At 55.1% G+C, this 23,744-nt stretch overlaps 1 protein-coding gene across 2 annotated transcripts; it reads right to left on the bottom strand.

Annotated features, from left to right (window-relative positions):
- Positions 1-968: 968 nt before the first annotated feature.
- SLC5A6 (solute carrier family 5 member 6) lies at positions 969-22,343 on the bottom strand. 2 transcript variants are annotated; one of them, XM_081854732.1, is made up of 17 exons: positions 22,313-22,328; positions 18,445-18,553; positions 16,005-16,558; positions 14,973-15,038; positions 12,454-12,505; positions 12,184-12,251; positions 11,308-11,462; positions 10,412-10,552; positions 9,894-10,023; positions 8,899-8,987; positions 8,007-8,119; positions 7,805-7,872; positions 7,569-7,655; positions 6,763-6,935; positions 5,141-5,244; positions 3,369-3,490; positions 969-1,761 (listed from the first exon to the last, which is right to left on the bottom strand). In XM_081854732.1, the coding sequence occupies exons 3-17, from the start codon at positions 16,341-16,343 to the stop codon at positions 1,582-1,584; spliced, it is 1,887 nt and encodes a 628-aa protein (XP_081710858.1). In that variant the 5' UTR covers positions 16,344-16,558; positions 18,445-18,553; positions 22,313-22,328; the 3' UTR covers positions 969-1,581. The 2 variants fall into 2 exon arrangements, with proteins under 2 accessions (XP_081710858.1, XP_081710859.1); XM_081854733.1 differs by lacking the exon at positions 18,445-18,553 and having other exon boundaries at positions 22,313-22,343.
- Positions 22,344-23,744: the final 1,401 nt, after the last annotated feature.

The raw sequence follows: 23,744 nt of genomic DNA on the forward strand, positions 1-23,744 counted from the left end.
CTCCCTGGCGAGTTTCCACCCAGAGCCGCTGCCTCCTCCTCCATGCTGGGCACCACGTCCTCCTGTTTCCCAGGGTCTATCCAGCCTGTGATTTCCAGGTTCCCCCCTCCGCCTGCATCCCTGACTGTGGTTTGCATGAGGCAGTATGGAGTAGTGGTTAGAGTGTTGGACTGGGATCTGAGAGAAAAGGCTTAAAATCACCACTTGGCCACGAAGCTGCCTGGGGGACCCATTCTCTGTCTTTTTCGGAGCCTGGCCTACCTCACAGGGTTGCTGCGGGGATTAGAAGGAGAGGGGAGAACGGTGGGCTCCACGTTGAGCTCCTGGGGAGCAAAGGCGGGTTATAATAGTAATAATAATATTAATAAAATTTATTAATATTTATACCTCGCCCTCCCCAGCCAGAGCTGAGCTCAGGGCAGCTAACACCAATAAAAATTTCAGTAAAAACATAATAAGTAAAAAAAAAAAAAGGTTAAAATGCAATTTAAAATGCTGCCTCATTTTAAAAGGAGTCCATAAATCAAGACCATAAGGGGAGGGAAACATAAGGGTCAGACTGAGTCCAAACCAAAGGCCAGGTGGAAGAGCTCTGTCTTGCAGGCCCTGCGGAAAGATGTCAAGTCCCACAGGGCCCTAGTCTCTTGGGACAGAGCGTTCCACCAAGTCGGGGCCAGTACTGAAAAGGCCCTGACCCTAGTTGAGACCAATCTAACCACCTTGCGACTTGGGACCTCCAAAGTGTGGTCATTTGTGGACCTTAAGGTCCTCCGTGGGGCAGACCAGGAGAGGCGGTCCTATATTATAAATATAATAAATAAGTTCCAGTGGACACAACGACGGGCCCCACATGCACAGCAGCCCCCCTTGAGCAGAGCCCCAGACGTCTTCCGAGAGCAGCCCAGCGAGGCAGCATTTGAACCCGGCTCCCTCAGCCCCCAGCTTCCACCCACGAAGCAGCCAGCAGCAACAAGAACCATTTTTATTAACAGCAGCCAAAATCCTTCGCTGAGCGTTGTCAGAAAGGCAAGGAACCGGAGAAACAGAACCGCTCAGAGGAAGTGCAACACGGGGTACAGAAAACAGAAAATGAGAGGGGATGACGAGGCCCACGAGTGGACGGGGGGGGGGCTGCCATCAAGGGAGCCGCTGAGATGGAGGAATGTCTGGAAGTGGAATGAGAGGGTACCCCCCACCCCACTGAAGGTCCAGGGGGGCTTCTTTGGTGAGGCCTCAGGTGGGTGGGCTGGAGGGCTCTGAGGGCGTTTGAGTGGCAGGAGGAGCCAGACACTCCTGCCTCGCCCAGTGTGCTTGAGTTACGGGGGGGCAGCAGCCCCCCACCCACACCTAAGAGATTGGCACATTCACAGTATGGCAGGAGGGACCCCGGAAAGGGCTGCTCCATCACCCAGATGTGGGGTCCAGTCTGACCCCCCTCCAGTGCTCATCCGGGATCCAGTGCAGAGTGCCCCACGGTGCCCCAAGGAGGGTCCGGGACCCCCTTCTCCCTGGGGGGTGTCCTCTCTCGGAACAGAGCCAAGCCCTGCAGACGCCCCCGCCTGGCTGCTCCCGCCGTCCCGCTCAGAGGGCTGTCTCCCGCAGGATGTAGCTGTGGCTCCCGCCTGGCCGGGCCGCCCCCTCCCCGGGGGGCTCCTCTCCCTCACCGCCCCCCCCAAGGGGCAGCCCCTCTGGCAGCCCATTCAGCAGCCCGTTGCTGGTCTTCTCCACAGTCAGGGGGACGGGCTCTGAGCAGTTTCCGTCCTGGGCAGAGAGAGAGAGAGAAAGGGCACAAGTCAAACTCCGACTCTGCAGGGATGCGGTTTAGCACCATAGAATTTTAGTGCCATAAAATTTTAAAGTTTGAAGGGACCTCTAGCGTCATCTAGTCCAGCCCCTTGCAAGGCGGGAATCTCAGCTCAAGCATCCCCGACAGACAGCCATCCAACCTGTTTCAAAACCTGCAATGAAACTGAGTCCCAGCTCTTACTGTCAGAAAGCTCTTCCTGATGTTGAGTCAGAATCTCCATTCTTGTCACTTGAAGCCATGGGTTCGAGTCCTGCCCTCCGGAGCAGGAGAAAACAATTTTTTCTCCCTCTTCCATGCGACAACACATGAGATATTTGAAGATGGCTCTCCTATCTCCTCTCAGTCTCCTCTTTTCCAGGTTAAACATAACCCAGTTCCATCAACCGTTCTGGTTTCCAGATCCTCTTGGTCTCCCAAGCTTGTCAACATTCTTCTTAAATTGTGGCGCCCAGAAGTGGACACAGTATTCTAGGTGTGCTCTGACCAAGGCAGAATAGAGTGGGACTATTCCTTCCCTTGATCTGGACACTAGACTTCTGTTGATGCAGCCTAGAATAGCATTAACCATTTTTGCTGCTGCATCACACAATGGATGTTCAGCTTGTGGTCTACTAAGACCCCCAGATCCTTTTCACAAGCCAGGTGTCCCTCACCTTGTGAACTGCCCTGAGATTTGGTCACGAAGGGCGATATATAAATCTAATAATAATAATAACCTTCTATTTGTGCATCTGGTTCTTCCTGCCTAAATGCAGAACCTGACCTTTGTCGCTATTGAAATCCATTCTGTTAGCTTGCACCCACTTCTCCAGTCTGTTAAGGTCATTTTGTATTCTGATTTTGACTTCTGTGGCATCAGCTACGGTTCTCCATCTGCAAATTTGGTGAGCATCCCCTCGATTACTTCATCCAAGTCCTTTTAAAGGGACCCCTGACCATTAGGTCCAGTCGCGGACAACTCTGGGGTTGCGGCGCTCATCTCGCTTTACTGGCCGAGGGAGCCGGCGTACAGCTTCCGGGTCATGTGGCCAGCAGGACTAAGCCGCTTCTGGCGAACCAGAGCAGCGCACAGAAATGGCGTTTACTTTCCCACCGGAGTGGTACCTATTGATCTACTTGCACTTTGACATGCTTTTGAACTGCTAGGTGGGCAGGAGCAGGGACCTAGCAACGGGAGCTCAGCCCGTCGTGGGGATTCGAGCCACCGACCTTCTGATCGGCAAGTCCTAGGCTCTGTGGTTTAACCCACAGCGCCACCAAAGTCATTTAGAAAGACGCTGAACAACAACGGTCCCAGGACAGGAGCCTGCAGCCCCCACTTGTCCCCTTTCCCCAGGATGCTAAACTTTCCCCTTGCTTCCCCTTCTTCGCACTTGCTGCTTCAGCGCCCCTTTCTCAGTTTGGGGCGGTCTTTCTGGAGCTCTTCGCAACCCCTTTTTTTCCCTCCAACCCCCCTCGGTGCGCTTCCTCAGGGCTCCAAAGCGCATGGGAGGTTGCCTTGCCCAGCCTGCCCCCTCCCAGAACTCCCCCCCCCACTCAAGGCGCACGCAGAAAACCTCACCTCTTGGGGGCTGCAGACCCCGCAGCGCAGCTTCTCTCGGTACCTCGCCGGCAAGCAGCAGAACAGGCGGGGCAGCACAGGGAAGATGGTCCGGGGGTCGACGTCCTCCCCCCGCGTGGGGCCTGGGGGGGGGAAGAAGGCAGCGTTACTGGGCTCCAGCAGCGTCACGCCCCCTTCCTGATGGGGCCGGAAGAGGCGGACCTGCTCAGTCTCCTAGTCCCCCGCAGTGTGGCATGAGCCCAGGTGCCAGGCAGAATGCCAAGGCACAGCGAAGGCGCACAAAGGGTGCTGGTTGGAAGGGCCCCCCAACACCCCCCCACCTCACCCTTCTGCCTTCCATGCCCCCAGCTCCAGGCTTCTTTTATACATTTATTAGATTAGAGGGCCTTCTCGGTGGTGGCACCGGCTCTGGGGAACGCCCTCCCAGCAGATGTCAAAGAGATAAACAACTACCTGACATTTAGAAGACATCTGAAGGCAGCCCTGTTCAGGGAAGTTCTTAATGTGTGACATTTTAATGTATTTTTGATCTTTGTAGGAAGCCACCCAGAGTGGCTGGGGAAACCCAGACAGATGGGCGGGGTACAAATATTATTAAACACACACACCCCCACTATAAAATGCTGATGGAGGCTTCAAAGAAGAATGAAATAAGGATTCCACCCCCCCTTCTGCTGAAGGCCACTAGTCTGCAATGGCAAGGGGGGCAGAGGCCTCGCCCCCTGGCTCGCCGGGTGCAGAATACGCACACAGACCCCGGCATCTGCCCCCTTTGCATCTTCTGACTTGGGCCAGCTCTGCTCCTCCAGTCGCAAGAACCTCTGAAGGGCCCATCTGGTCCAGTCTCCTCTTCTCACAGTGGTCAACTAGGTGCCCATTATGGGAAACCCGCAAGCGGGATCCGAGCATCATCATCATAATTTTTACTTATACCCTGCCCCCCCCCCCAGCCAAGATCGGGCTCAGGGCAGCTAACACTCGATATAAAAACAAATTGGTTGAAATAGAACTTAAAAACAAGATTAAAATACAACATTAAAACATTAAAATGCAGCCTCATTTCAGTGGAAACTCAAATCAAAAACTTTTTTGGGGATGAAAACGTCAAGTCTTCACCAAGGCTCACTTTCCAGACTGGTCCTACATGGGCCAGAAAAAGCCAGTGAAGTCCCCAAATGGGAATTCCATCACAGGAGGAGAAAGGAAAGGGGGGGGGGATCAAGTTGATTCCAAGCCAAAAGCCAGGAGGAACAACTCTGTCTTACAGGCCCTGCAGAAAGAAATCAGATCCTCCAGGGCCCTGGTCTCATGAGACAGAGTGTTCCACCAGGCTGGAGCCACCACTGAGAAGGCCCTGGCCCTACTGGAGGCTAATCTGACTTCCTAAGGCCCAGGACCTCTAGGGTGTTGCTATTTATGGACCTTAAGGTCCTCCACGGGGCATATCGGGAGAGGCGGTCCCGTAGGTACGAGGGTCCTAGGCTGTGAGCATCGCTCTCCTCTCCTGTGGTTTCTGAGATTCACAAGCATTGCTGCCTCTGACTTTGGAGGCAGAGCAGAGCCATCAATCACCCTCCTCCCCTCCATGCAATTATCTGATCCCGTTTAAAACCATCCAAAATGGCAGCCATCATTGCCTCCTGAGGGAGTTCCACAGGTTAACGATAAACTGCAAGAAGAAGTCCTTTCAAATTTCCTCCATCCCGAATCTTCCAACACTCAGCTTTGTGGGGCGACCACGAAATCGAGCGCCACCCGCGCTCCCGACCTACCTGTGAGGAGACTGACCAGCAGTCCCACGACAATGACGGTGGTCGAGTTGTGTGCGCTGTACCACAAGTACGACAGGTTGTAGAACTTGCGCAGCCCCGTGACCCTGCAGAAAAAGGCAGAAAGGTGTTTATCTTGAAGGGAGTGTTTTGAATAATTTTCTACAAAGCACAGAAAGTTCTCCTTTTTTCTTTTCTTCTCTCCCTCCTCCCTTCTTCTGCTTTGAGTCTTTATTTACATCAGTATCTTTAATCTTTGGATCTTGTAAATTAACCTTCATAAATCTTCTTTCAAACTTTAATAAAATCTATCAAAGAAAGAGATGCTGGCACCTGGATGCAGCCGCCTGCCCCAGTCATGGGGAACGAGGGGCTTCCACAAAGGGGGCAGCAGAGACTGGGAAAATGCCCCCAGAGCGCATGGGAGGGGGGCTGCTATACAACCACCAGCCACAGGGGGTCTTGTGGGTCTCTCAGGGGGCCGCTGGGGAAGCCAACCGCCAGGCCAGACCCAGCAGAGCCATCCTTACAACAACCCCCTAGGGCTGGCCAGTGCTGCACCCCCATATTGCGAATGCAGCTTGCCCCCCTCGCCTGTCGATGAGCCTGCCTGGACATGGAAGGCGGAGGCAGCTTGTCTTCTGGAGGGAAGGATTCGAACCCACAGCTTCACGGGGCTAGAAAGGAGATTCTGACTCCACACTCAGAAGGAATATTCAAGCGCAAGAGCCGTTGGGCAGTGGGACCGACTCCCTCGGAAGGCGGTGGGCTCTCCTTCCTGGGAGGGCTGCCTGCTGGAACCGTGCAGAGGGTTGGGCTGGATGACCCTCAGGGGTCCCTTCCAATTCTACAGTTCTGGAAGGAAATGGCAGGATGAGAGCTTGGAGGTAAGAGAGGAAAAGGGGGAGGAGGAAATCCTGGGCCAGACGGAAGGGCATTCCCCCAAATAGCTCGGGTTGAAGTAGCTTCGGGATAAGTATTTTCGGCAGTGCTGCAGTGACCCAGAAGTAATGGAGCATGTTACTTCCAGGTTTTGCCGCTCGTGCATGCGCAGACCATCAAAGTGACGTCACACGCATGCACAGGTGCGCGGACATGGGTTGCAATCACTTCTGGATGCGAATGGGGCTCCGGAATGGATCCCGTTCGCATCCAGGGGTACCACTGTAACCACAAATTGCCCTGAAGCCACGCTGGGATCTAGGCCGGGGACTTTGGGTGCTCAGATCCCGTCCGCAGCACAGGGAGCCCAGAGTCCAGAGCGGCATCCCAGAATCCCTTGTCAGCCATGGCCCCATCGCTCAGGGCAACCAAGCCTCTTTCCAGCAACGGTCAGGTTAAGCAAACATGGGGAAGGCATCCTGGGAACTGGAACCCCAACCTCTGGGCAGGGGGGATGCAGGGGTTAAATGGGCTCATACCCCCCCCCCCAGCCACAAGGCTCCTTGGTCTACCTCGCAGGGTCATTGCTGGGATTAAATGAGCGTGGAGAAGCATGGATGCCCTCCTTGGGGAAAAGGGTGGGATAGGAATGTCAGAAATAATAGTAAGCTCGACCTAAATACACACACACACAGCCCCCCAATCCTTGTGTCCTGGGGTCCCCTGGTCCCTTTCCCCGTTACCTCTGTGGGGTCGCCGTCAAGGTCTGCAGCGTCGTCATGACGGCCGTTGTGAGGTTTCCGTCCAGTTGGGGGGCGCCAGCCCCGGGGGGCACAAGCACCTGGTTGGCCACCCAGCTCCCGATGCCCACCCAAAACGCCATGGCCAGCCCGGCAGCCAAGCCAGCGACGGCCCCCTGAGGAAGAGCCGGAGGAAGAGAGTAATAGTAATAATTAATAATAAATTATTATTTATACTCCGCCCATCTGGCTGGGTTTATGTAATTATGTAATTTAGGTGCCCTCCCCGCATGGTTTGATGACGTTGCTTTGTTTCTGAGTCCCAAAACCTTGTTCATCTCAATTACGTTCCAGTCCGAATAACAATCCCTTATACAACAACTGCAATATTAACGACATCCATTCGTCTAGACACATTAAATGGTTTATAAACCCACAGGTGAAACATTCAAACCATATCCTTATTCCTTCTGTGTGTGACGACTATTCTGTCCCTGGTCCTGTCCTTGTGAAATGTTATGTCTGCGTATTCCCAGCCGCTGCTGCTCTCCATCCTGCCTTGGGCAGAGCCAATATCCCATTGCGAGGAAGAGAGTATTAAGGGGATCCTGACACCCCCCCCCCACTGCAAGCTAGGCCAAGCCACCCCCATGAAAAAACCCCACCAGCTATTCTGCCAGTTGCAACGCTGGTCACCCCCTTTGGAGCGTGGGAAGAGGAAGGGAAGGCTTCTGACCCCAAAGAAAGAGGGGTGAGGGAACAACAGCTCCTAACACCCCCCCAAAAAAATAATAAACAGCAATACTCACCACGGAATTGGCACAAGGAAAGAACATGCCCAGGCAGAAGACCCCCAGCAGAGGGCCCCCCATCATGCCAAAGATGCTGATGGCAGCCTAAGGGGGGAGAGAATCAGAGAACCGTAGAGTTGGGACCCCCAAAGGTCATCCAGACCAACCCCAAATTATTATTTTAAAAAATCAACGTGCACCGCCTCCAAACTCAGCTCCCCCCTCCCCGGCCGCCCCCTCCACTGACCCCTTACCTGCAGCACCGAACCCATCATGGAGGAGACATAAGCCATGCCCAGGCAGAGGAGTCCGTAGGCCAGAGCTGGGGGGAGAAGGGGCTCCAGTCAGAGGGAGAGGAGAGGCAGGGGCACCCCTGGGCTGCGTGGCTGGAGCCGTGGAGCTGGGGGCACTGGGACGCTGCCTGCCACCAACCCCTCTCCCCCAGAGGCAGCTTACCTAGCAGCTTGGAGTAGAGCGTGGCCCGTCCTTCGGGGATGCTGGCCACGTAAGGGCGGATCAGGTCCTCCATGGTCACGGTGGCCAAGGAGTTGAAGGCGGAGGAGATGGTGCTGCCGAGAGAAGAGGCGGGGGGGGGTCAGCCGAAGGGAAGGGGGCAGAAAAAGCCCCTTGGGCAGAGCCCTCCCGGGAGACACAATGCACTTCCCTGGAAATAAACACAAGGCTCTAGTGCTCGTGTTTCCGAAGGAAGATCTAAGCAGGAACACAGGCTCCATAATGTCGACACTGGCTGGCAGCACCAGCCCTCCTGGGTCTTTCCCCCCAGCCCTCCCTGGAGATGCTGCCGGCAGGGACCGAACCTGGCAGAGCCTGCGTGCCAAGCCCTGCGCTCTGGTCCTTCCATAATAATACTAATACTAATACTAATTATACTTATACTTTATTATTTATACCCCACCCATCTGACTGGGCTTTCCCAGCCACTCTGGGTGGCTTCCAACAGAATATTAAAATACAATAATCCATCAAACATTAAAAGCTTCCCTAAACAGGGCTGCCTTCAGATGCCTTCTAAAAGTCAGATAGTTATTTATTTCCTTGACTTCTGATGGGAGGGCGTTCCACAGGGCGGGTGCCACCACCGAGAAGGCCCTCTGCCTGGTTCCCTGTAACCTCGCTTCTCGCAATGAGGGAACCGCCAGAAGGCCCTCGGAGCTGGACCTCAGTGTCCGGGCAGAACGATGGGGGTGGAGACGCTCCTTTGGGTCTACTGGGCCTTTGAGGCCATTTAGGGCTTCCAAGGTCAGCACCAACACTTGCTCGGAATAATGAAGGGTTCTAGTCCTCATGATCCCCCAGGAAGGAAGGGCTAGCGACCTGCCGAGCTCACCTGAGGGAGCCACTGAAGAGGCAAGCCACAAAGAGGCCGGGGAGGCCGGGCACTCCCTGCAGGACGTCCATCACAAAGTAGAGGACCATCTGCAAGAGTGACCACAAGACAAGAAGAATTTATTGATGTGGGTGACAAAAGCAGCCAGTGGTTTATTAGCTCAAAGGTGGAAAAGCGATGAAATGCCAACGAAAGAACAATGGCAAGAAAAGTGGATGGAATACGCAGAAATGGCAAAGCTTAAGAACAGGACAATAAGGACTTTAAGAAAGATTGGGAATCTTTTATGATGTATATACAGAAATAACGTACTGAAATGAACTCACTTGCAGGAATCGATCAATACATTTACAACGGACAAATATAAACAGAAAAAATAAATATGAGGATAAAATGTTAAGAATATGTCAATAAGGTATGATTTCAATGTCAATATATAAGGTATGGAAAATTACACACAGAAGAAATGAATAAGTGATAAACCAGAAAGGGAAGTTGGGGGCAGGGAATAGAAATGTAAAAGATGGGTGGGGTATAAATAAATTATTATTATTATTATTATTATTATTATTATTATATGCAATTTGTGTTTTTGTTTTTAGTTTTTAGCATTGATTATGGTAAATTTTGTTGGGAAATTTCAGTAATAATAATAATAATAATAATAATTAAAAAAAAACCGAAGTAGAGGTTTGCAAAGTGGAGGAGGGAGATGCAAATCAGGGGGCAACTCAGGGAGGGCAGTTGCCCCCCCAACAGGAACCGGCCCGTGAAGATCATCTGGGGCAGCCCCTGGGACAGAGACCCCACCCATTCTTCTCTGATCAATAACGGACTTAGGGGGTCCGGGGTCCCTGGATGGGGAGCTGGGCGGCAAAAGCCCACCCCAATTTTGTGTGCAACAGTATTGCCTGCGCTGACCGGCAGCCGCAATGCCTCTCCGGGATTTGGGAGTGGGGTGTCTTTCTCCCGGCGGAAGCAGGCGCCTGACCCACCTGATCGGAGGAGGCGCTGCTCTGCTCCGCACTCAGCTCATGCTCCTGGTAGTAAGCGAACATCACGAGGCCGGTGAGGCAACTGAGGCAGAGGACCAGCTGCTGGCAGGGGAAGACGGCATAGCAAGACCTGGAAGGGGGGCAGAAAGAGGGAGGGAGGATCAGGCCACCGGATCAGGCCCAGCATCCTGTTCTCCCCCAAAAGGCCCCATAGAACTAGGACTCCAGGTAGACTGCCTCTGGAGTTGGAGGTTCCACAAGGGCACCCGAAGAGGCTGCTGGATCAGGCCAAAGGAGGCAAATCTGGCCCAGCGGCCAGGCAGATGCTCCACAGGGAAAGAGGTCAGCCCCCCCCCAGATAGAAGCCCCCCATAGCTCCCTCTCTCTCCCAGGACATCCTTAGGCTGACCCCCAGCCTCCTCCCAGCTGCCCCCTCCTGCTTCCAGATGGGGACTGGAGCCCCTTGGGCCCCACAGCCCCACGTCTCCCAAGTACCCCGCCCCCCCCGCCCCACTCACAGCACGGCCTGTCGCTCCGAGCGAGAGCTGAGGTATCGCTGGACCTGAGACTGGTTGACCCCATAGAGAGACAGCATCATGAAGACGCCCCCAAAGGCCAAGGTCCAGAAGGTGTGCCGCTCGTAAGGGTCAGGGTTCAGGCTGGGGAGGGAAGGGGAGCAGAGAACGGTTGAGGTGGAAGGGAACCCCAAGGGTCATCTAGACCAACCCCAACCCCACAATGCAGGAATCACAGCTCAAGGAAAGGGAGTCCATTCCCCCAGCAAGTTACTCCTGATGTTAGTCAGAATCTCCCTTCTTGTAACTTGAAGCCATGGGTTCGAGTCCTGCCCTCCAGAGCAGGAGGAAACAAGCTTTCTCCATCTTCCATGGTTCAGCCCTTCAGATAGTTGAAGATGGCTCTCCTGTCTCCTCTCAGTCTCCTCTTTTCCAGGCTAAACATTCCCAGTTCCTTCCACCGTTCCTCATCAGGCTCGGTTTCCAGACCCTGGATCCTCTTGGTCGCCCTCCTCTGCCCACCTCCCAGCTTGTCAATATCCAATATAAATTGTGGTGCCCAGAACTGGACACGATATTCCAGAATCGAGTGGGACTCTGATTTCCCTTGACTCGGACCCTCGACTTCTGCAGATGCAGCCTGGAACAGCGCTGCTCCTTTTTGCTGCTGCATCACCCTCTGGGCTCGGGTTCAGCTTGGGGTCCACCAAGACCCCCCCAGATCCTTTCCCCAGGGGCTTTCCTTGTGCAGAGGTGCAGTGCAAAGGGACGGATCTGCACCCGTGGCTCTAAGGCCAGGCAGGGGCCCCGGGGCCCCAATTCTGGGTTCTGCTGGGCTCATCCCGCGGGGCAGCAGACGGAGGGACCAGCTCCCCTATCCCCCCCTGCCCCCGACTTACTCGATGCCGGACACCTTGCCCTTCTCTGCCGCCAGCTGCCAGACGCGCCCCATGCCGCCCACTTTGACGGTGCCCACCACGATCACGGCCACCTGGCCGGCAAACATGACAAAGGTCTGGAAAACGTCCGTCCAGATCACGGCTTTGAGGCCGCCCTGCAAAGGGAAGGAGGGGGCGGTTAAGGGGGGGCAACATTCGGGGCAATCGCACTGTCCCACGGTTTCCACAGTGGGTGGTCCTGCCCCCTGGCAGGTGGGCAATGGGATTTTGTGGGGGGCTCTGAGAGGCACTGAAGGGGTCCCTGAATATCAGGCTTTCCTGGATCAAGTCCATCCATTCTGTGGTTTAAATGGGATTTTGAATAAGCATGGAATTAATTGTCACTGTCTTGGAGTTCCTCGTGTCGTTCTCTTCCTTAGTGGGGAGTGCAAACTGCTAATAATAATGATAATAATAATAATTAATAATTAATATTCCCCAGAGTGGCTGGGAAAACTCAGCCAGATGGGTGGGGTCTAAATAAAAATAATTTATAACCTGCCCATCTGGACACTGCAATGCATTTTATAGGGTGAGGGGCACTAGGGATGGTCGTATGGGAAAAAGGGGGCCAGAAGCCACCAATCTAGACAGGAGAAGGGGCCCAGAGGCTGCATGGCCACTTGCACCTCCAGCCCCACCCCAGAATCATAGACTTGTGGAGCTGGGACTCCCAAAGGACATCTAGCCAACCCCCAATCAGGGACCACCCTGTTCATGGCTGGTGGTTAAGAATTTGCCCTCTTTGGGGGCCCTGTGGAGCCCCCAACCTCCTGCAGCCCAGAATCTCTGGGGGGCTCCAGCCGCCCCCTTGGCCCTTGCGGGGTCCCTACTCACCAGGGCAGTGTAGAGCGTGCAGACCACCCCAATGGTCAGCACAGAGGCCCAGAGGTCAAAGCTGGTCACTGCAAGCAAGGAAGAGTCCTCAGGGAGGGGCCCAGCAGCCGAGTGCCTGCCCCTCAAGAGCAGCAGCCCAGCATCAGACCCCCCCCTTCCCCCAAGCGGGGGGCTGGGTCCAGACTGCCCACTTTCCGTGCCCCCCAGACCACCCAAAATGCTCCAGCTGTGAAAAAGCCTTGCCCCCCGGGATCAGGTCCACTTCCTCACCTGCATTGAGAGCCAGTGCTGGGGTGTAGAGGACGACCCCCATGTACACCACCTGTGGGGAGAAAGGCAGCCCCACTGTGAAGTGGACCCCACAGGGCCTTCCTGGGTTGTGGAAACCCCCCCCCCCAAGATCGGAGGATGAGGCAGAGTACAACTGACAAAACCCACATGCGGGGGGGGGGGGCTGACTCCAGAGGAGAATCATAACCTTGATCCCCTCCCCCCAGGTTTCTGGGTCTCCCTCCCTCCCCCACCTGCCCAACAACAGCCCTGCGAGGGAGGCGAGGCTGAGAGAGAAGGACTTGCTCTGCGCCAACTACTGAACACCACAGCCGAGGCAGGAAGAATGAGAGGGAAGGACGGGGGAGGCAGCATGGCGGGGGGGGGGGGAAGGAAGCGGAAGGAGGGAGGGAGGAAGACAAAGGCAAGAAGGAAGGAAGGAAGGAACTGTTTACGGAGAAATCTGAGGGCTCCCTTGGACCAAAACCAAGGACCCCAGCCAGGAATACCAGGGCAAAAGAGCAGCCAGGAGGCTTGGTCTTGATTGAAGACTGTTGCGACAGGACTCCCACCTGCCACCAGGTGAAACAAGATGGAAGCCCCACACAAAAGAGCCCCCAAACTTTTATTAGCTGCTCATCCCCATGTTAGGGACACAGGTGGCACTGTGGGTTAAACCACAGAGCCTAGGACTTGCCGATCAGAAGGTCGGCGGTTCGAATCCCCATGACGGGGTGAGCTCCCGTTGCTCGGTCCCTGCTCCTGCCCACCTAGCAGTTCGAAAGCACCTCAAAGTGCAAGTAGATAAAGAGGTACTGCTCCGGCGGGAAGGTAAACGGCATTTCCGTGTGCTGCTCTGGTTCGCCAGAAGCGGCTTAGTCCTGCTGGCCACATGACCTGGAAGCTGTACGCCGGCTCGCCAATAAAGTGAGATGAGTGCTGCAACCCCAGAGTTGGCCACAACTGGACCTAATGGTCAGGGTTCCTTTTACCTTTAATCCCCATCTTACACCCCCCCCCCCCAAACTACATCACTCATACATCACGGTTACATCATGAAAGGGGAGGTCTGGTGGCAGGAATCTGAGCATCCTGGACCCTGCCCCATGGTTCCCCTTGCCCTCCACCAAACACCAATCAAGTGGAACAAAAGAGATATTTACATTTCCCTGTTTCCCAGCCAAGTTCATCCCGCCCTTTTGTCTTCATCTGGATTTGTTATTTCTGGAATGGCTACCTGTCTGGCACTCAGGTATCAGGATGCCAGGGATTATCCCTCAGGCAGAGGGGATACTGAGGAGCTGAGCTCACAGGTCTAGATGAATTTCCCAGTGAGCCAGTACATATAGAGAACTGGGCCCAAACAAACAAGATGAATTTTAACAGGGAGAAATGTAAAGTATTGCACTTGGGCAAAAAAAAATGAGAGGCACAAATACAAGATGGGTGACACCTGGCTTGAGAGCAGTACATGTGAAAAGGATCTAGGAGTCTTGGTTGACCACAAACTTGACATGAGCCAACAGTGTGACGCGGCAGCTAAAAAGCCAATGCAATTCTGGGCTGCATCAATAGGAGTATAGCTTCTAGATCAAGGGAAGTAATAGTGCCACTGTATTCTGCTCTGGTCAGACCTCACCTGGAGTACTGTGTCCAGTTCTGGGCACCACAGTTCAAGAAGGACACTGACAAACTGGAACGGGTCCAGAAGAGGGCAACCAAAATGGTCAAAGGCCTGGAAACGATGCCTTATGAGGAACGGCTAAGGGAGCTGGGCACGTTTAGCCTGGAGAAGAGGAGGTTAAGGGGTGATATGATAGCCATGTTCAAATATATAAAATGATGTCACATAGAGGAGGGAGAAAGGTTGTTTTCTGCTGCTCCAGAGAAGCGGACACGGAGCAATGGTTCCAAACTACAAGAAAGAAGATTCCACCTAAACATTGGGAAGAACTTCCTGACAGTAAGAGCTGTTTGACAGTGGAATTTGCTGCCGAGGAGTGTGGTGGAGTCTCCTTCTTTGGAGGTCTTTAAGCAGAGGCTTGACAACCAGATGTCAGGAGTGCTCTGATGGTGTTTCCTGCTTGGCAGGGGGTTGGACTCGATGGCCCTTGTGGTCTCTTCCAACTCTAGGATTCTAGGATTCTATATACATTTATCAGTGAATTCTTACATTTGGTATCGTGCAGCAGAGGCCCTTTGAATAGATAGGAATAAACTGTGATGAAGTGTTTTGTGGGGACAAGTCACAAAAGTGATTGTGCTGGTTTTGGTAGTGGGCTGCATGCGCATGATATCTGCTGGAGGGGCAAACCGCCCCCCCCCAACCTATACATAAATTCCTGCAACGGAAGGAAGGAAGGAAGGAAGGAAGGAAGGAAAGACAGATGGGAGGGAGGGAGACATGGAAAGTTTTAAGCAGAAGAACTGGCAGCTTGTGGCAGAAGCTTAAAAAGGAGGGGCCTCCTTTTCCCCACGACTGAGGAGGCAGAGAGACCAGGGTGGTTTTCTGCACTCACCATCTGGAAGATGAAGGTGGCTGTTCCACACACCCTCACAACCTTGTTGAACCGCAGCTCCAGGTACTGGGTGGGGCGACAAAGAGAATTGGGGGTGTCAGTAGGGCAGAGAGCAAATATGGCTTGGCTTCCAGGCGCAGCCTTTGCCCTGTTGGTGGGAGGGCAGGAGCCCCACAAGATGGTGCCCAAGGAGCCCTGGACAGCCCCCCTGCTCTCCAGGGGCAGCATTCCTGACCCCCACCCACCCACCCACCACGTCCCCATATGCTTCCCCCATCTGCAGGCACCACTTGAGAGGAGGGGGGACCCCAGGATGGCCAGAGACCTCCAACTGCCGGCCTCCCAGCGGGGCTCTAAGCCGGCCGGCCTCCTTGCAGAACTCGACTCAGCAGCGCCCACCAAGAAAACATCTCAAGGCGGTTTTGCTGAGAAGACAGTGCGATAAAAGTGTCAGCAAGAAGAATGAATAACACCAATAGTGTAAGACTTTCAAAAAGTTAAAACGGCAACAAAATAAAAACAGACCAACTTTCCAGACGCCTGAACAGGCTTGTCTAAGTGAGAATATTTTGTTAGTGGGATTGGAACATCACTTGTAGTTTCAGGGGAATTCTGAATACAATGGAGATGTAAAAGATTTGGACTATCATAAAAGATACAGGAGGAAATGATAAATAATAGGACCCACAAAGGGGAGGAGGGAAGTCCAGGAGATTCTTTGGAATCCTGTTTTTATGTCTGATACATCTCTGTAAAATTTTAATTTAAAAAATGAAATGAATAAAGTTTTATATAAAAAAGAGAATGTATTTAGCAGGTGCCGAAAAGAGTGCAATGAAGCCTGATTTTCAAGAGGCAGGGAGTTCCGCAGTGTAGATGCCACCACACCAAAAGAGCACCACACTTTGTGCCTTGGTGCCGGCTGCAGCGGGAGACCCCGAGAGAAGAGGGTCGTGGGTCCAATTCTGACCCCATCTCCAGGCCAGCCCATCTCCAAGGAGACCCTCAACATCCCCACCCGCTGCCACTCACCTCATAGGTGCTGGTCAGGCGCAGGCGGTAGAAGACGGGGATGAAGACGTGAGCGGGGATGAGGAGCCCCAGGAAGTAGGAGCAGCCCAGGAACCAGTACTCGGTGCCGAAGCGGTAGATCTCGGAGGGGACGCCCAGGATGGCCACGGCCGACTGGAAGGTGGCCAGGAGGGAGAGCGCCACGGGGAAGAAGCCCATGCTGCGGTTGGCCAGCAGGAACTCCTGCGTGGTCCTCTGCTTCCCGCCACTCAGCGCGTAGAAGAGTCCGATCCCGGCCGAGAAGACCAGCAGAAGGACGAAAATGGCGTAGTCGGCCACGCCAAACGTCAGCACCGGCATGGCTGTCCCCACGGCGCCGGCTCTCCGGAGCCTCTTGGAGGGCGAGGGGCTTCTACTGTCCCTTGGCCATCACGGGAGTGACCCCTGCGCTGAAACCCGGCTCCAGCCACTCAGCCTGCCTTCCCCAAACCGGGCACCGGCTCGTCACCAGCCTGCCAAGCACCGGCCTCGCTGCCGGGGATCCGGTGCGGCTGCCATGGCCCAGGCGAGGCGATCTGGAAGAGAGAGGGAGGAGGAATGAGCCCAAGGACCCGGGAGCACGTGACCCAGCCGGCACCCCCTCCTCCAGACACCCCAGCTCTGGGAGGCAGCAGACTTCGCCGCTGCTGCTAATCTCCCCGTCTCAAGGCTGCGAGGCAGAGAGGGAGCGAGCAAAGTCTTCTGGCAGGACCCCAAGTGAGGCAAGTGCCGGCTGCCAATCTTCACGGCCCGGAGTGTTTTTGGCACCGGGGAGCCAGGCCTTCCCAGCAAGGGGGCAGGGAGGACTCAGAGAAGCGCCCCAGGAGCAGCACCCGGGGCCAAAGCACACAGCCTGAGCAGCCCAAGAGCAGCCTCCGAGTGCCGAGGGCGCAGTGGGGGGTGTCGCCAGGAGAAGCATCTGCTGGCGCCATCTGCCCAGCCCAGGAGAAGCAGAATTTGGGGGGTTTTAGTCAAGAGAAGAGGCAAGTAGGAGCAGATGCGATGGGAGTTTATAACATGACGCCTGGAGGGAGGGGTGGAGAAAAGCTCCTCTTCATTTCTCCTATACCAGAACTTGTAGAACGGGAAAAGAAAGGCTTTATTCTCACAGCACAGAGTTAGACAGTGGAACTCTCTCCCACAGGAGACTGGGGTGGCCACCAACTTGAATGGCTTGAAAAGAGGGTTGGACAAATTCATGGAGGAGGAGAGGGCTATGGATAGCCCAGTATCCCTGAAGGAGCGTCTCCACCCCCATCGTTCTGCCCGGACACTGAGGTCCAGTGCTGAGGCCCTTCTGGCGGTTCCCTCCCTGCAAGAAGCCAAGTTACAGGGAACCAGGCAGAGGGCCTTCTCGGTAGTGGCACCCTATCCCACCAGATGTCAAGGAAATACAAAACTATCTGACTTTTAGAAGGCATCTGAAGGGAATTTTTTTAATGTTTTATCTTTTATCATGTATGGGCATCTGGTTGGCCACTGTGAGAACAGGATTCTGCCCCAGATGGGCCATTGGCCTGGTCCATCGTGCTTCTCTTACGTTCTGCTCAGGTTTGCAAGGCAAAACGCTTCCTGAGGTCAGCTGCACAGAATGTCCTCTCCTCCACACGGAAAGAGAGTCGTGCAACCCAAGAGATCTTGCAAAGGCTCTGAAAAGGCACAGGACAGAAAAGGGGCCTGATCCAGCCCTGTTTGCTCTCAGCTTGCAGAGGGGGCCGCTTGGCCTCCCAGCAGAGACTGTGGAAGGGAACCATCCATGCCCAGGTTTGGGGGGGGGAGGGGGGTTTAAGGAGAAAGGGGGTGTCCCTGTTGAGGGGGCCTGGGAAGGGTTCGTAGAATCACAGCACTGCAGAGTCACAAGGGACCCCCAGGGCTCATCCAGCCTGACGTCTTACAATGCAGGAACTGCAGTTCAAGAATCCCTGACTGATGGCCATCCAGCCTCTGCTTGCAAACCTCCACAGAGTGAAGCCCCCATAAAAACCAGGAGGAGGAAGGCGGTCTGGCCCGCCTGAGATCCCAGAATGTAGGGACTCAGCAGGATGGAGCCAGTTGTGAAATTGCGGCCCCAAATAGCTCCTGGTAGCCTGAGCAGAAATGAGGAGAGGGAGCCCAGCAGACCTCCGTCCAATGGGGGGGGGAGAGAGCAGCACAGGCCCCTTGCGGGGGGGGGGGGGGAGGATCATTTGTGGGGGTCCCACATGCAGGGCTGGAAATCTGAGCTCAGGCCCCCAAAGCTGGACCTGCAAGGGCAGCCTGGGGGGAACGAGGGTCAGCATGGAGAGGAGGGGGGCACTGCCAGGCTGCCCTCTTTGGACTCCCCCCCCCCCAAGAGAAGCGAGGCTCTTCTGTGTGGCTTGGAAGCCTTCCCCGGGGCACAGCAAAAAGGAATAAGAAAGACTCGCATTTCAACCAGACTCACATGTCAGCTTTTGTTATTCTCCCAATTTGCACATTCTCATCTAGGCAAGACCAATATTTGTAAAGTATTTTAAGAAGGCAGAGAGCTGCACCGCATGGAAACGCCAAGCCTGTGATTTTACAATGGAAAAGAGTCATGTGAAAGAAAGAGTGAGGAAGGAGACATTCTGCTTTGTAAAGGTAAAGGGGCCCCTGACCATTAGGTCCAGTCGTGACTGACTCTGGGGTTGCCCATCTCGCTTTGCTGGCCGAGGGAGCCAGCATACAGCTTCCGGGTCATGTGGCCAGCAGGACTAAGCCGCTTCTGGCGAACCAGAGCAGCGCACGGAAACGCCGTTTACCTTCCCGCCGGAGTGGTACCTATTTATCTACTTGCACTTCGTGCTTTTGAACTGCTAGGTTGGCAGGAGCAGGGACCGAGCAACGGGAGCTCACCCCGTCACGGGGATTCGAACCGCCGACCTTCTGATCGGCAAGTCCTAGGCTCTGTGGCTTAACCCACAGCGCCACCCGCATCCCCTAGTAAAGGTAAAAGGACCCCTGACAGGGGTCCCTTTACATTCTGCTTAGTCGGCTAGCAAAGAAACAAATTCTGGGTAAACCTGAGGCACTGCAAGACCTGAGATGCAGCAAGCGAGCAGCTCAGGTTTAGCAAAGCAAGCAGCAGGGACACAGTTCTCTTGCAAAGGGCTCTGCTTCCACCTAGCAAGCTCAGGTCTTGGAAAGGGCTCCTTAATCATCAGCCACAGCACTTGGGAAACTCGGTGAGAGATTAAGCATTTAAGCAGGAGGGAGAGAGGGAGATTAGCCTCTACAACTGGCAAACTTTGAGGAGTCAGCCGGCCTCCAGGCTGCCAGTTCAAAGGAGAGTTTGGGGGGGGAGACAACACCATGGAGGAAAATGACTTCTGGAGGGTGGGGGAGAAGCCGCTGAGCAACCAGCCAGGAGGGCACTGATCCTGCAGGGCACTGAGCCACAGAATGCTGAATGCATAGTTCCTGGGATTATGGCCCACGGTGGCTTGCTAGGGCTTGTCTGATCCTAGCAGGAGAAAAGCCGAAGTGCCGGTCTGAGGGTCAGGATAGGGGCCCAGGAGAAGCGAGGAGGGGGCTTTCTCTAAAGTGCAGAAGAAGGGGGGCTGCTGCTGCTGCTGCCATGTCTGCTTCCTATTTTGTTTGCAAGAGTATCGGCATTTGAGGCCTTGCAGAAGAAGCAGCAAAGAAGCGTCTGGCTGCAGCTGGATCAGGCCAAAGTGCCCCCCCCCCAACCAGCATCCTGCCCTCACAGCAGCCACGCAAATGCCACAATGGGGGGGGGGGCCTTGCAAGCGCAACCCAGGCACTCCCTCTGCAGCTGTGCCAAGCGGCTCAAGGCCCTCTGAGTTCAGGGGTCTCCACGGCTGATGGGGGGGGCAGGAATAAGGAGGGGTGCTATGTGTGGCCAGCTGCCCCCCCCACCACAGGACTCCCTTGTCTTTCACATGCCCCAACGGCATTCCCTGCCCTCACGCCCAGAAGCCCCCCCACTCCCAAAATGCCCCCCCATTCAGCTGATTTTCCAGAGCTGAAGAACTGCTTCTGCCCAGAGACGTGACTGGCAGCCCAGCCCAATTCTCCTGCACCCCATAGACGAGCCAGAGGGGTGGGGGGTCTGGGGGAGGGAAGGTGGGCTCCCCACTCTGCCCCCTGCCCTCCGTGGGCCCCCTCTAGTTTTTCCTGACCTTCAGCCAAGGACAGCATCCGAGGAGCAGCGTTGGAGCCTCCAAATTGGGGGAGAGGGAGACTCGTGACCTCACAGGGAGGGAGCAAAGCGGCTGAGTGGGGATTTTCCACAGCCCAGGCCAGTGGCCCCAATCCCCTCGGCAACTTGCAGAGCTCAAGGGTGCTCTGCCAATCCAGCCTCCTGCCCACCGGGGGTCTGCTAGGAACAGGCTGGCTTCTTCCCAAAGGCTCCAATGAGTCACCCAGAGCTCTGCTGTCGCAAATAAAGAATGTTAAATCGGCAAGGGCACCCAGAGGACATCCAGCCCACCCCGCCGCTCAGTGGAAAGCAGCTACAACCTCGCTCGCGGGGGGGCCATTTCCGCCCCTCCGGGGAATCCCTCTGCCTCACCCCCTCCAGCAAAAGTGACCCCCTTCCCACCCCACAGCCAGCCCCACAGCCAAACAGATCGTACTGTTCAGAGGATGCTCCTGATATCTTGCGTCTGAATAACGCACAGGGCTGTGGGGTCTTCATGGGGAGAGAAGAGCCCCCTTTGACTCTCCTTCCCTGGAGAATTTTCAGCGGAGCTTGGGCAGCTGCCTGCCAGGGATTCTGGAGCTGCGATTCCTGCCTTCCAGGCGGGCTGGACTGGATGACCTCTGGGGGTCCCTGCCCAACTCTACAGCTCTAGGATTCCAGGATCGGGTCACGCATCCAGCGGTTAGAGGTGCACTCCCCCCCCCCGCCTGACTCTTTGGGGGTCCCTTCACACTGTCGGCATCACGTGGCACCTGAAGGTAATGGCGCCCTTTATATGTGCAGCTGTCCTTTGCCAACAACAAATTGTCCCTGTTTTTGGTGTTGAATATATTGAATATATTGGGACGTGGGTGGCGCTGTGGGTTAAACCACAGAGCCTAGGTCTTGCCGATCAGAAGCTCGGCGGTTCAAATCCCCATGACGGGGTGAGCTCCCGTTGCTCAGTCCCTGCTCCTGCCCACCTAGCAGTTCAAAAGCACGTCAAAGTGCAAGTAGATAAACAGGTACCACTCCAGCGGGAAGGTAAACGGCGTTTCCATGCGCTGCTCTGGTTCACCAGAAGCAGCTTAGTCCTGCTGGCCACATGACCTGGAAGCTATACGCCGGCTCCCTTGGCCAATAAAGCGAGATGAGCACCGCAACCCCAGAGTCGGCCACGACTGGACCTAATGGTCAGAGGTCCCTTGACCTTTATATCCTATATGGTCATTTATGGACCTAATAGGTATCTCTAGCCCTTTGCAGATAACAAAATATGTATTTTATCAAAGTAATTGAAATACAAATAAGTATATTAATAGTGATTTGGGGGGGTCCCCAAGAGAGTGGGGCCCTAAGCTATAGCTTGCTTAGCTTATAGGTAAATCTAGCCCTGCCTCCACCCCTCTGAAGGGGAATGGAACGGAGCCAGAATGGGTCTAAGCAAGGCTGGGACTGCTGCTGCCCCCAATGCCCCTTGGGGTCCCTTCCATTTTAATGTATTCTTAATCTTTGTTGGAAGCAGCCCAGAGCGGCTGGGGAAACCCAGCCAGACAGGCAGGGTACAAACAATAAATTCTTATTAATTCTTCTTATTCCAGTTCTACAGTTCCATGACCAACCCCCCCCCCCGCACAGCGGGCCCCCCAGCCTATGCCCAGATACCAGCGGGTGGCAATTGGGGGGGGGCTCCCTACTTGCAGGACTGGCAGCCCCAGAACCCAAGTGGGCGGCTCCCCTCCTCCTCCTCCTCCTCTCTTTTAATGTTGAATAGGTTATTGTATTTTAGTGTTTTGTTGGAAGCCGCAGAGTGGCTGGGGAAGCCCAGCCAGAGGAGCGGGGTATAAATAATAAAAAAATGATGATGATGATGCTGCTGCTGCTGCTTATTTTATCTCAGCTAGGAGCTCTCAGGCGAGCCTACCCCGCGGGGCTGTCGTGCTGGCGCCCAGCTCAATGGGAGGGCGGATCTGGAGCGGCGTCCCTGCGACCCCCCGCCCGGCGGGCAGCCCCCTTCCCGGAGACCCCTGGACCTGCTCGGGGCACCCGGAGCCCCCGCGCCCCGAGGGGATCCGCCGAGAGAGAACACGCGTCCCGCCGCCGCCGGCCCGGTTCCCACGTGCGGGGCGGGCCAGCGCGCACCTACCAGCCGGGCGTCCGCCGGGGATCGCGCTTCCTGGCCGCCCGGCAGCCCCGCCAGAGAGAGAGAGAGAGAGAGAGACCTTTGCTCGGGCCGCCCACGTGCCGCCGCCGCCGCCGCCGGGTCCGGGTCCGCCTCCCGCCTCCGCCTCCCGCCTCCTCCTTCTCCGGCGGCGGAGCTGACATTGCCAAGGACAGGCGCCGCCTCCGCCCGGCGCGCGGGGATGACGCCGGGAAGGGGGAGCCCCGAAGGGAAGCCCCAGCGGGCAAGAGCGGGATCCGGCCGGCGCCCCACCCGGGCCAGGGCCGCGCCAGGGAGACAGACTCTGGCCCTGCAGGCTCCGGGCAGGAAGAGCCCCAAGGCAGCTGCATGGAGCCCAAGGGGACCCATCCGGCCCAGGATCCTGCGCCCACAGTGGCACCCAGGCGCCCCAAGCAGGAGGAGAGCGCCTTTGGCCCTCTAAGGTAGACTGGCTCTGGCCCTGGAGGCTCCATGCAGGAAGAGCCCTGGGGCAGGTGCCTCGCGCCAAAGGGGACCCATCCGGCCCAGGATCCTGCGCCCACAGTGGCACCCAGGCACCCCCAGGCAGGAGGAGAGCCTTTTGCCCTCTAAGGTAGACTGGCTCTGGCCCTGGAGGCTCCATGCAGGAAAAGCCCTGGGGCAGGTGCCTCGCGCCAAAGGGGGCCCATCCGGCCCAGGATCCTGCCATAGCTGTCAACTGTCATATTTGAAAATAAGGGATCAGCAGCCTCCCCTGTCCCGGGGACAGTCTATAGGTTATCTATCCAGGAAAGCAGCCGGAAACGGGGCTGGAATAAGGGAATTTCCCGCAAAAAACGGGAAGGTTGACGACTATGGACAGGTTGTGGGGCGCAGGGGGTTCTGTGGTCTATAAGCCACTGAGACTTGGGCTGCTGGGTCTGCGACTGCTGCTCTCTCTCGCTACCCCTCTCCAACTTCAGCAGGAGCTGTTGATCCACAGGGGGATACAATCCTGGGAGGAGGCGTTTCATTTCTTTATTAAATTTATATACCACCCTATGCCCACAGGCTTTCAGGGCAATTCACAAAATAAAAGCAGAATATAAAACCACAGAATAATCAAAATAAAAACAACCACCCAATAAACCCTCCCCCCAACACATTTTAAAAGGGCATAGGTTTTTTTTTTTTAAAAAAAAATATTTATTAGATTTTCAAAAATATAACAAAAGTAAACAGTCACACAAAGAAACAAACGCAAAAAGAAAACAAAAAAGAAGAAAACAAAACATTACATAAAAATAAAATGTACATCAATAATGTAACTTTCATTAGCTTAGTTCTTTGACCTCCTCACACCTCCCTTTTTTGTATTCTGCTTCAATTGTTATTTTAGCAAATCCTTTCCATCTTTCCAAAATTTTTACATATACATAACATACTTTTCATGACCTTA

The sequence above is a fragment of the Podarcis erhardii genome (assembly GCF_964252035.2).
Source record: "Podarcis erhardii genome assembly, chromosome: 3".
NCBI lineage: Eukaryota > Metazoa > Chordata > Lepidosauria > Squamata > Lacertidae > Podarcis > Podarcis erhardii.